The following is a 13,049-nucleotide window of genomic DNA, read 5'->3' on the forward strand; positions in this document are numbered from 1 at the left end:
GATTAGATGGACTGAACTATAAACTCCAATTTCATCGATGTATATGCCTGAAGTTCATCGCTAAACAAATATTACAATTATTGACACACCAAAAAACGAAAATTTGACTGCAGGCGTTTAAGCTAGGAAAATCCTTTTAATTTCTAATCTGTAAATTTTAACTCACACAAGATTTAAGGCCCGTACACACGATCCAAAATTTGTATGAAAAATACCGCTTTCGAATCGATCGTACGATAATCTCATCATTAGTACACAGCTTTCGAGAGCCAAAAACAGTTCATCCGATATTATCCCATCAGACAAGCACAAAAAATGTACTCGTACGATACCAGATCGGACGATTTTCATTTATTCAGTACAGTTTTTCATTTGAAAATACAGTACAAATACACTACAACACATTACATCACTGTTTATTTTCAATATGAGAATAGCAACCAAAAAAATGGACAATCTTTCATACAATTTTGGATCAAGTGTACGGGCCATTAGGCCAGATTCTCACTTATTTTAATGCCCAGATTCTATTCACCTAAAAAGAAATGCAAGTCAACAAGTGCATAAGTTTATTTACATTTTATGAAATGTATTTCTAAAACTACAACATTTTTCCTTTGGTTTAAACTGAGATGATAATGACAAAGTAAAGAGTAACTTACATTTAATTTTCGGTTTTGTTTTTAGGAGTCAGCCAAAGCTGAAAAGTACTTTGATGATGAAAATCTGCTCCACTCAGTTCTGGATCTCTTTGCAGCAGGGACAGAGACAACATCTACAACACTACGCTGGAGCATTTTATTGATGATGAAGTATCCAGAAATACAAAGTAATTTTGTGGGTTTACAAAGTGATGCCATTTATAGGAAATGTCTGCTTGACCATTTTCCACCTCCAGTTACTGGGAGACATGCCAAAATTCAAAATCATGGTTTAGTGTTTATGTCAACGTCCAGACAATAAATTCATGTAGAAAAGAACATGGCTCTTTAGATTGGCAAGTCTCACCAAACTGGAACTCCAGACAAAAATTCTGATTAAGATAGAGTAGGTAAGGGGTAGAACCTATGTCAGGATTTCATTGTTTTGAAGGGGCATTGCACCCCTTGTGCTAAACCTGGGGTACCCTTGGGCACAGCAGGGAGAGCAATGATGCAGTATGCATACGTGAGGTGTAATTGTGCATTGAAAGGGATTGAAGGGTATGATTAAATAAAACAGGGACCTACTTACTAATGCATATACCACACTCCTTGTATCAAACAATATGCTTTAATTACTGTTCCACAAGCTTAGAAATGAGGTCTTACAGACACATGTAAACCTTAACCCTTTCATCCTGGCGCCTCCCGGCCCTTTAAGAGGTTTATGATGCTGGGAGACGGGGGGGGGGGGTTAAGAGCATGTGACTGCCGTGATTGGTTGTCATGTGACCCGAAAACTCCCACTTGCAAGCAGCGAGCAGGATCTTTCAGTTAGGCATGCTCTTGGCACAACTGTTTGGGCAGTATTTCACACAAATATGCTGAACCTCAGCGCCAAGCACCTGGTGACGAGTGGCTGCATATTTACGTGAGGCCAGCACTAAAAGGTTAACACAATGTTAAATCAGGTTAGGGAGTCTCCAAACAAGACATTCAGATGAGATAGTAGATCCTAATCTTTGTAAAATATAATTAGGTGCTTTACCTACGTTTCCATGGATCGTTGTGTCGCCTAGCCTACTAAAACTACTTCTGGCCAGTCTTCTCTGGAGAGTAGATAGGTGTACCCGGCCCCACTGGTTCCTGCCAGTTCTGTGTCCTGATGGCACTGCTTCTGATGTCAAAAGAAAGAAAGCATAATGTGTTTTTCATCTGCTTCAATACGTTTTCTTGGTTGACCACTAAATCTACGGTCCTCAGTGTAGCCCATTTTTTGTGCTTCTCCAAACACTCTTGAACAACACATCTTGAAACCCCAGTCTGGTCTCTTCAAAGACCTAAATAAGTTTGTCCGTTTTCTAACTTTGAAACGACATTGTGCTAAATGCCAAGTCACAAAGAATTCCAATAAAAATCTGACACCAGGGGCCACCTATAATGATGAGGTAATTTCTCAAACCCAAGATGATATTCTGCAGGTTTTGGAAGATCTCTGGTTGGAAAGGAATATAGAAAGCCAAACTCAAACGGAGCTCTTGTAATCTTAATGTAGCTGAACAACAAAACCTGGGGAATGCCCAGGGAAAAACCAAGCCTACTTACCGACCAGCTCGCAGAACAGCCAATTAACCTGTCTAACAGTATGCGTTAAAAACAGGGGTTTTGTCCGCACGCATTTGCAAATGCATGCATGAGCCACAGAGCCGCGCCAAGGCACCCTGTAATCTGTGGTCCTAACACTAAACAATGAGCGTCCCCACAGTGGAGGCACATGAATTTTAATGGATAGATAGGGGCAGGTGGACTGAAGGGGAGCCACCCCTCCTTAAAGGTACAGGAGCACACCAAACACCCAGCATGTAGCACAATGGCTGCAAAAGTGTTGGTGCACTGCTGGACCAATATAAGCACCACAGGTGAAACATAAACGTGTCCACCGCCCCCATCTATAGCTGGCAATCGCAGTAAGTAGCATTGGAAGGCTAAAGCAGATAACAACAAAATGCGTTAAAATTATGGGTTTTGTCCGCACGCATTTGAAAACGCATGCGTGAGCCACAGAGCCACGCCAAGGCACCCTGTAATCTGTGGTCCTAACACTAAACAATGAGCATCCCCACAGTGGAGGCACAGGGTAATAGCTTATTTTATTTTCTCCAGGTTCTATATGCCTATGTATACGGCTGATAGTTTGTAGCGCTTAAAGGAACTGTGTATATGTTTACTGGTTGACACAAACAGTGTGTGTGAGGTTGCCTTCCCTATGGACTGGGAATCCAAAAGCTGCAAGAGAAGAGCAGTGGGGATGACAGAGTGGCGAGCGGTGACAGACAGCGGCCAGTGGTGGATGTATTCTGGGACAGTCCAATGGAAGCTGGGGGAGATGTACCGGCAATCCTGGGAGAGCCTACAGAGTGAGGGATCCATCTAGGGAGAGCCAATGCTGGGGTGTGATATCTCCAAAGTTGGGATGACGCCCAGAGAAAGTTACTCCAGCCGGTGTGAATGAGCTGTCAGCCAGACAATCGTGGTAGCCAATAGGGACACGTTTTGGAGGCAAGCCAGGCCTCCTTCATCAGCCTTATTGGACTGTCCCAGAATACATCCACCACTGGCCTTTGTCTGTGACCCCTACCACTCTGTGAGTTCAATTGTTTATACATTCATATTTTTAAAATAAACTATGTTACAGTATATCACACCTGCTTGGCTCCTCTTGTTCTTTCCTCTCTTCTCTTGTTATAACTTTATGTCTGTATTCAAATAAATTGCATGATATGAATAGTCCAGCTCCCCTCTTCACACTAGGATTATCAGACTAGATCTGGTTATGATTGTGTTCACATATTGTGGAGATCCTTAAGTAATGTACTTACTCTTGTTTTATAGAAAAGGTACAAGAGGAAATACGGACACATATTAAACAAGGTCATTTGCCTACAGTGGATGATCGGAGGAATATGCCTTATACTGAAGCAGTAATACATGAAATTCAGAGGTTTGCTAATGTTGTGCCTCTGAATTTGTCACACACAACTCCAAGTGATGTGTATTTTCGGGGATACTGCATTCCAAAGGTGAGTTCCAGAAATTCCTTACCATTTATCATTAGAGTCCTGTCCTAAAGGACCTATTTACAGTGGACAGAAAAAGCCATTTGCTCTCTCTTGAAAAATATTATTTAAACTGCCTACATTTTACATTCCATTCAAAAGAAATTGCAAGCCTTGGTATGGGTACTTTGGTTAATGCTGCAGAGAACTTTGTGTTTGGAGGAGAAGCCAGTCCCATGATTTTAAAAGATAATTTGAATGGGCTCACTTTGGTTTTTACATTTATTAAAGACTAAGGCCCAGATTCTTGTATCTCGGCGTAAATCTCCGCGGGCGTAACGTATCTCGTTTACGTTACGCCGCCGCAAGTTTTACAGGCAAGTGCTTTATTCACAAAGCACTTGCCTGTAAAGTTGCTGCGGCATAGCGTAAATCCTCCAGAGCAAGCCCACCTAATTCAAATGATCCGGGTAGGGGGCGTGGATCATTTAAATTAGGCGCGTTCTCACGCCGATCGTACTGCGCATGCGCCGTCCCTAAAATTTCCCGACGTGCATTGCGCGAAATGACGTCGCAAGGACGTCATTGGTTTCGACGTGAACGTAAATGGCGTCCAGCGCCATTCACGGACGACTTACGCAAACGACGTAAATTTTAAAATTTTGACGCGGGAACGACGGCCATACTTTACATTGGTTGCCCCTCATATAGCAGGGGCAACTTTACGCGTCGCAAATCTAACGTAAACATCGTATCTTCACTGCGTTGACCGCGTGTACGTTTGGGAATTTGCGTATTTTGCTAATTTGCATACTCGGTCGGGAAAACGACGGAGGCGACACCTAGCGGCGAAAAAAAAATTGCATTTAAGATCCGACAGCGTAAGAGCCTTACGCCTGTCAGATCTAATGGTTATCTATGCGTAACTGATTCTAAGAATCAGTCGCATAGATACGACGGCCCAGATTAGGACTTACGACGGCGCAAATGGGGTTGCGCCGTCGTAAGCCCTTTCAGAATCTGGGCCTAAGTTTTCCTTTTCCAGAAAATAGCGTATGCATCCAAGGGGCCCCAGTACATATTAAATAAACTGTGCAGCTTTGAAAAATGTTCATTACCTTATTGTCATACCTGTAGGGCATTTGGTCCCATCTTGAAGCCTGGGTGATAGCTTTTAGTTAGCGATCCTTACAGCCTGCTATATTGCTAGAACATGAAAGCTATCGGGTACTTACTCCCTGAAGTATGAGTGAGAAAACCAACATTTCTTTTTATCTTAGCAACAAGCCAGGACTTAAGGATTTCTAATTGGGAGTTTTTTCGGGCAAGGGTCCCAGGAAATGGACTGCAGGTATGACAATAACATTTATGAACATTTTACAAAAGGTTAACTTTAAAGCAGCACTGTAAGTAAAAATTAAACAGATGGGTTATATTAATGTAGAAGAGACATACTATTACTCCCCTGCATTACATTTTTTTACATGCCTTTCTGCGCTGTATATTGAGCTGCTCAAACACAGCTCAGTGTACAATTTAGGCATCAACTGAAATTAATAAACTTTTGCACATGCACAAGAGTAATGACATCTTGGCCCTGCCAATAAAAAAGTTCAAAATTTGGTACCCTGAAGAAGACTGGTCAAAGATGTCAGCAGCTGGTGAGGGAGCTCTAGGACACTGCAGCTCTGGAGTGGAGGTGATTATAGTTCCACCTTAAAGGGGTTGTAAAGGAAATGTTTTTTTCCCCTAAATAGCTTCCTTTACCTTAGTGCAGTCCTCCTTCACTTACCTCATCCTTCAATTTTGCATTTAAATGTCCTTATTTCTTCTGAGAAATCCTCACTTCCTGTTCTTCTTTCTGTAACTCACCACCTTAATGCAAGGCTTTCTCCCTGGTGTTGAGAAAGCCATTTGAGGGGGGGAGGGGGTAAGCAGGCAAGTCAGGACACTCTCTACTTTGCAGATAGAGAAAGGAGCTGTGTGTTAGTGGGTGTCCTGACACTCCTGCTCGCCCCCTCCCCCCTCAAGAGGCTTTCTCCACACCAGGAAGAAAGCCTTGCATTATGGTGGTGAGTTACAGACAGAACAGGAAGTGAGGATTTCTCAGAAGAAATAAGGACATTTAAAAGCAAAATGGAAGGATGAGGTAAGTGAAGGAGGACTGCACTAAGGTAAAGGAAGCTATTTAGGGAAACAATAGTTTTCCTTTACAACCCCTTTAAGGGCTCCAATTGATTTGGGGATCCAAATCATGCTTTATAAATATCTAGTGTGACAATAATAAGATCCGATGAACCTCAAATGGAATAAAACTCAATAAAAAGATAAAAAATTGTGCTGAAACTTTATTTTTTTTTAATATTCAAGTCAGAAATAAATCCTTGCATTGATTAGTCAAGTACAGACACAAAGAAGGCCTTCATAAATCATGTGATACCTCATTCCAGCCGCAGCACCATTGTCAAACACGGGCATGTGTGATTAAACCTATTAGCAGTATATTGTTTAAGGCAAGACTGTGAAGAGCCAAGATAACATTTCTATGCCATAGCAAACTCCTTAAAGGAATATACAGAACCAGAACCAAAACCTACACATAATTTAGAAATCCTGTTAGTTATGACAGTGCTATGTTCATACTAAGAGTCTATCAAAATGTGTAAGAAAATACATATAGACCAATGAAACCTATATTATGAGGTACAGAAAGATGATGGGATAAATGACCCTTTCTAAAAAGCCCTACATAAAATCCATATGACATATGATGTCTATCAAATTGTGATATTTTTGTCTTATCTGCATGTCAGCTATACAACTAGCTTTTTCAAAGTGAGGGGTCAGCAATTGTAGCCTACCTATATTTTATAATGTAGGATTCCTTTAAATCAGGATTGATGTGCCTTGTGAACATGTGAACAAGGCTGCCATTATATACAGACTCTACACACTTTTATCACCATCCAATGAACTACTATTATAAAAGTGCTCTGTCCTCCAGTCCAAACAATAATTGAGCTTATTTGCTTTTTTGGCACTTATGTAACTAAAAATTAAATTAGCTTCTTTAACTGTGTTTTATTATCAAGCATTATACAATGTACCTTTCCTTGTAGGGTACAGAGGTCATTCCTTTCCTTACATCTGTTTTGTATGACAAGACACAATGGAAGACTCCTTATGAATTTAACCCAAATCACTTTTTGGATGCTAATGGGAAGTTTGTAAAACGAGATGCATTTATGCCCTTCTCTGCAGGTAGGTCACTACTGTTACATGATATTTCGCCTCCTTCAGGCCCTCTCTGCAGACAGTAATAGCTGATTTTGGGAGCTGGAAACTCCAAATGGAGGTTGGGGTAAAACGTATTTTACTACAAGCCAAACTGAGACAGCCCCCTGCCCTTGTGTCTATGGCTACTCTTGTTGGCTGCATACAGCATTCAGAGAACGTTAACAGTTCGAGTACAGGCTGTGCAAAGCATACGTTATGGGTAAAAAGCACCTACTGCACATTTATTCTGGCAGCACATAATCAGCCTACTACTGGACTGTAAATGGTTTTTAAATGACAATTATCTTTTGAAGCTATTCTGACAGGAGCATATCAATGTTATTAAAAGCCTTGATACTGTAAGGATATAACAACGTTAAGATCCCTACATGCAGGTCTATCCCAACAGTTATCAACAAATCAGAAAACTATTTTTTACGCATAATCAGTTGTGCTAAATTTTCCTGGATTAGCATCTTTTTATTCTTAAGGAAGCCAATACCAGCATGCTTCTTTTATTTTGCACCCTCCCTCCTTGATAGGCATAAACATGCACTCTTGGATGATCCAAGCATTAATGTTTTACAGAGGTAGGGGACCCTATGTGTCACCAGAAAAATGTTAGCCCTAAAAAAGGCTGGGGTGCAAGTTTTGAGGAACCGCCTAGTATTCACCAAAGCACACTGCAGGGGATGATGGGCTTTGCTATGGACTGTTACCAGGTTACAGACCTCAGTTACAGAATGGAAACATCTGACAGCATGCAAAAATGAAGTGTGGTACAAAATCATCAGCCAAGGTTTTGGTCACACAGGTAAAAGGTCAGGGCAGGCAGATTACCAGGACTAAAAACGAGGTGAATATAAAGTCCTTTTTTTGTCGACATGTGATAATTAATAGGGTGAATAAAGATGTGACCCAGAGAGAGATCCAACATCTCCTACAGAAGCAAAAGCGGTCAAAAAATGCAGGCATGGCTCCCAAACTCGGCTTAGAGCCCCTCCAAACTGGGATGGCCAGATGGTATGAAGCAATGAATCCCCAACGGATATAACCTCAAGGAAGAAATAGAACCATCTCATCTCATCTTTGTATTTATTGAAGATTAAAATAATACTCACATGGATCCATGTAAAAACAGTGTGATGTCTGAATTACAAAAGTTTCAAATCAAGAAAATGGGTGCACTTCAACCCCTACTGGTACATGATGACGTCACACACCAAAGTTTTCCACCCTACGCGTTTTGGCATCACAAGACATCATCAGGGGTGTGGCTAAGTAATGGCAAAAACACTTTATGTACCCAGATGGCAGAAATCCCCTTGCTTTCTAGGTCCCAGTGCTAGAAACCGGAAGTCGGGAAGGTAAGTATTTCTATGGATAATTTAATTCAATAAATCCAACCATCACCTCTCAAGGAACAGAGAGGGAATGAGCGCCATCTTTTTGTACAAAAGCATAATTACAACACAATTAATACATATACACAAAATTCATACAAAAAAATTGGTATAATATATATATACATACAGGATATAGCCACAAACCAGTTATGTCCACTCAAGAATAAACTTTAAATAAGAAAACATTACGGGACACAAGCTAGGAACTAAGACATATAAAACCAAATACTAAAGAATTTATTCGGCCATTAATTTCATTAAAATCATTCACGTTCCATTCTATGTTGAGCCCATAAGGGACATAGGTTTTTAATATATAGATCCAACAGATCTCAAGCCTGGAGATCTCCTTCCTGGTGTGACTACCCTCCAACTAGAAACAAAACCATCTATAGCCATAAAAAAGGTTACTTCTGGATTTCTATTGTGACATAGCATAGCGTTTTGACACACTATGCTTGGGGAGCACCCTTTTAATGTTGGCAACGTGTTCGTTGACCCTAGTTTGGAAGGTAAGCACTGTGCGGCCCACATATTGAAGGCCACACAGATATTTGATCAAATATACTACATTCTTAGATTCTTAGTAATACATATTAGAAATTACTTAAAGCAGGAGTTCCACCCAAAAGTGGAACTTCCGCTCGTTGTACTCCTCCCCCACCCTGATGCCACATCTGGCACCTTTCAGGGGGAGGGGGACAGGATACCTGTCTTTCACAGAAATCCTGTTCCCACTTCCGGGAGCCTCAACCGTCACCGCCCGCGCTCCCTCCTCCTCCTTCCTCCTTCTCCGGCCGCTGTGCCAGTAGGAGAGAGGAGCCTTGTGCATGTGGTTCCCGGAGTGAAGCCGCTTCACTGCTGGGTTCCCTTTCTCGCAATGGAGGCGGAATGCACCGACAGCTGATGGAAAGATCAGCTGCTGTGCTGACATCACTGGACTCCAGAACAGGTAAGTGTCAGATTATTAAAAAAGTCAGCAGCTACAGTATGTGCAGCTGCTGGCTTAAATATTTTCAGCAGTGGGTGGACCTCGGCTTTAATATCAAAGGATCTGGAGGTACATCTAGACTGAAAAGAGGTGGATTTTGTTTTTCAAAATATGAATTGTGTTGTAATTATGCTTTTGTACCACAAGATGGCGCACATTCCCTCTTTTTTCCCTGAGACATGATGATTGGATTTATTAAATAAATGTGTGTGTGTGTGTATACTGTATATATATATATTTTTTTTTATATTGTGTGTTTTAAGTAGGTTTTTATTTTAGTGTCTTTCATATTATAAATTCATAATATTGAGGCATAATATAAACTGAATATAATATCATCGTTGCTGCTAGTATGGCTGCTAAGTCATCTGGCAATTTTGTCTTCCCAGCTTCCGGTTTCTGGAACTGGGACCTGGAATGCAAGGGAATTTTCACAGTCCAGGGTACACAAAGCATGTTTTCCATCAGTTAGCCATGCCCCTAATGACGACAAAATCCGTAGGGTGGAGCTTTGTCTTGTGACATCATCACCTACCGAAACTAAGCAAAGTGCGGCCATTTTCTTGGTTGGAAACTTTTGTAATTTAGAAATCACATTGTTTTAATCTGGATTGATGTGAGTGTTACTTTAATCTTCTAAAAATAAAAGATTACAAACTTACTACACTATGAGAGCTCTATATCTTCCTTGAAGATATATCCATTGGGGATTCACTGCTTCATACCATCTGACTATCCCAGTTTGCTATCCCAGGGGCTGTAAGCAGAGTTTATTAGCTGGTGGATCGGATCCTTTGGGAGCCATTCCTGGGGCATAACTGCATTTTTTGGCCACTTGTGTAGCACCCGCTAGTGTGCTAGAAGAATAGTGCATGTTTTTGTGAGAGTAGGTAAATTTTCAGGCTTGGCTGGAAGCCAAGTCTGGGTGTGTTTTGTTCTGGATTGGGAGTGACTCAGAGCAGAGCTGGGTGACTCACAGGCAGCATCATCAAGACCTCCCACTTGTGTTTTTTTTCTGGAAGGGAAGGAGGAGAGGGGAGGTGGAGCTGTCTGTGGTGTTCTAGGGAGCCCTGACCAATCCCCAACCTGGATTGGCAGGGGGGAGGCCACCTTAAACACCCAGGGTCAGCGCAGTTTGGGAGGAGTTGTTCGGGTGGAAGCTGGAGATGGAGTGTTGTGCTGTCGGGGCCTTTGAGGGAGCTTCCCAGTCTGGGGGCGTGACCTTCAGCCTGGGGTTCAGGTGTGGACAGGACCCTTCTCACGAAACGCAGAGGTGTCCTGGACAGGTGGCATGGGAGCAAGAGAGGATAGTTGAAGAGCACTGCCAGGCAAAGTCTCCAGGAGAGGACAACAGGTCGAAGCCAAGAAACACCAGCCACCACTGCGAGGGTGTGTGAGAACATCAAAACACACTGACTCGAAAAGACCTACGGTAGTTTTCCAAAATTTAGAAAGTGTTTACACAGATTAACATGACTCGTGTATGGGACCTAGGTACAAAACAGCTGACTGATCCTGCAAGGCCTCATCTGCAGGACGGACAATAGCAAACAGTGGCACAGATTAGTTCTGAAAGCAATCAACAATGACAGAATGTTTATGGAAAAATCTTTTGTAAGATAAATCTATCAGCAGTCAGACTGTAGCTGCATCCAACCACCATCATTGGGTAGCATTAAAATGACTAGATCTTCTATGGAAATTGGGAGACATTGCATGTTATACCTTTGAATTAAGCCTCGTACACACGCTTGGTTTTCTCGACAAGAAACAGCAAGAAAACTGCTGGAAGAGCTTTCTTACCGAGTAAACCAAGCGTGTGTACGAGGCTTTCAGGTTTCTTGTCTGGAAATCTGGCCGGAATCTCGACGAGAAAAGTAGAGATCCTGCTCTATATTTTCTCATCGAGATTCTTGTCGGCCTGTTTCCCAACGGGAAACCCGATAGTGTGTATACTTACCTGTCACCCTGGAAACCCGCACATGCTCGAAATGACTTTGACTCATGCGCGGTAGCTTCCACGGCATAGGTAGGGTGAAGCAAGATGGCGGCGACGGCATCGAATATGAAGAGCGCATGCCCGTCGTACGCGATAAAGTCACCGCGTTCTTGCCTTTCAAGAGAACTGCGATTCTTTTGAAAGGTCTGTGTGTACACTCGGGCGGCAAGAGTTTTTTTGCCAAGAAAATAAATTTTTTTCCTTACGAGATTCTTGCCCGTGTGTACGAGGCCTATGGGTAGATTCTCCTTAGCTGCATGCAATGACAGTAAATCACAGCACATTCTCAAGGACAGGAACCAGACTATCCTTGGCTTTAATACTTTTCTCCAATAATACTGAAAATAATTTTGTTTTTTTGAATACTTGATAGGTACCTAGTAGGCTGGTAAGATAGTGCAGGGGGCTAATGCTCCTTTGCAGCAGTCTGTGATTGCGTGTGTCCCAAGGGTTGCAGGTTCGATCCCGGCAGGGTCCACTCGTCTTTCATCCTTCCGAGGTCGGTAAAATGAGTACCATTGAGTTGGGTAATAATGACAACCATTATCAGCGCTTAGACACTGCGGGAACGCTGTAATTGGCGCTATATAAGTGTAAACATTATTATTATTATAAGGAGACCACGTCACCGTTTGGTTGTTTAAGTATGTTTATTGTTAAAGCGGGCTCACTTTCTCCACTCTATGCCATCTTTCCTTTTTTTACAGTACTTCCAGCAGAGCACAGCTTTTATAATGCACTCCTCAGTTGACTTTCTTTCTCCTGTATTTTTTGTAGGAAGAAGAGCTTGTGTTGGAGAAGGTTTAGCCAGAATGGAACTTTTCTTGTTTTTTACTGGCCTTCTGCAAACCTTCACATTCTACCCACCTCCTGGAGTCTCCAGAGAAGATATCAATCTGAAGCCAGGGATTGGTTTCACTTTAGTCCCTATGCCACACCTAGTATGTGCAAAGCTGAATTATGAATGAAGGACAGCTAAAGGCAGCACTTTTGTTTTGTAAACTATGCATTTTAACTGTTATGCTTTGATATACACTTTGAATATAACTTTTGTACTTTTAAAGATGCAATAGTAAAACTGTTAAGAATCAGTATTGGGCTAACCTTTAATACATAAGATTACTGTGTCTCCTAGTAGTAAATATGATGTATTTGCCTGCAGAAGTTACCCAACACCTTCAGACTAAAGAACTTGAAGCAGAACTCCGGGTAAAAATGTCAGGATAAAAATGTGTACAGGTTATCTAGAGGAGACACTGAATTGTAATCACCTGTCCTGTACCTGGATCTGAGTGACCACTGACACAGCTAGAAACATTTCATTGAGTTGTACTAAAGGTAAAATCCCTAAAAAGGAAAAGGTTGATTGGGTAGTAAAAAATAGAAAGACATCAATGCAAGAATATCACAATTTTAAATCAGGCACAGGATCTATCTATGACCAATAGGCCCTGTCTTAATCCCTCACCAGAAAAATATAAGCTTAGCCTTGTTGGCATTGGGGTTTTAGCTTTCGGTGGAGAACTACCATCCTGTTCTGGATTTTTTTTTAACTCACACCACAAATAATTAACACTATCCTATTGTGCTAGAACTCTTTACAACCATAGGAAACAATTATATAAGCACAATTAAAATCTATGCTGGTCAACAGGTTTTTGACCAAACTGCCATTATTGT

At 41.7% G+C, this 13,049-nt stretch overlaps 1 protein-coding gene across 1 annotated transcript in view; it reads left to right on the forward strand.

Annotated features, from left to right (window-relative positions):
- The window catches only part of LOC120943453 (cytochrome P450 2K1-like), a 44,247-nt gene extending 31,786 nt beyond the window's left edge, over nucleotides 1-12,461 (forward strand). The window contains exons 6-9 of the mRNA XM_040356759.1: nucleotides 688-829; nucleotides 3,534-3,721; nucleotides 6,817-6,958; nucleotides 12,147-12,461. Coding sequence (XP_040212693.1) covers nucleotides 688-829; nucleotides 3,534-3,721; nucleotides 6,817-6,958; nucleotides 12,147-12,337 — 663 coding nt within the window. The 3' untranslated portion in view covers nucleotides 12,338-12,461. The remainder of the gene's footprint in view (nucleotides 1-687; nucleotides 830-3,533; nucleotides 3,722-6,816; nucleotides 6,959-12,146) is intronic.
- The last annotated feature ends 588 nt before the right edge of the window (nucleotides 12,462-13,049 follow it).

The sequence above is a fragment of the Rana temporaria genome, chromosome 6, assembly GCF_905171775.1.
Source record: "Rana temporaria chromosome 6, aRanTem1.1, whole genome shotgun sequence".
In the NCBI taxonomy this organism is placed as follows: Eukaryota; Metazoa; Chordata; class Amphibia; order Anura; family Ranidae; genus Rana; species Rana temporaria.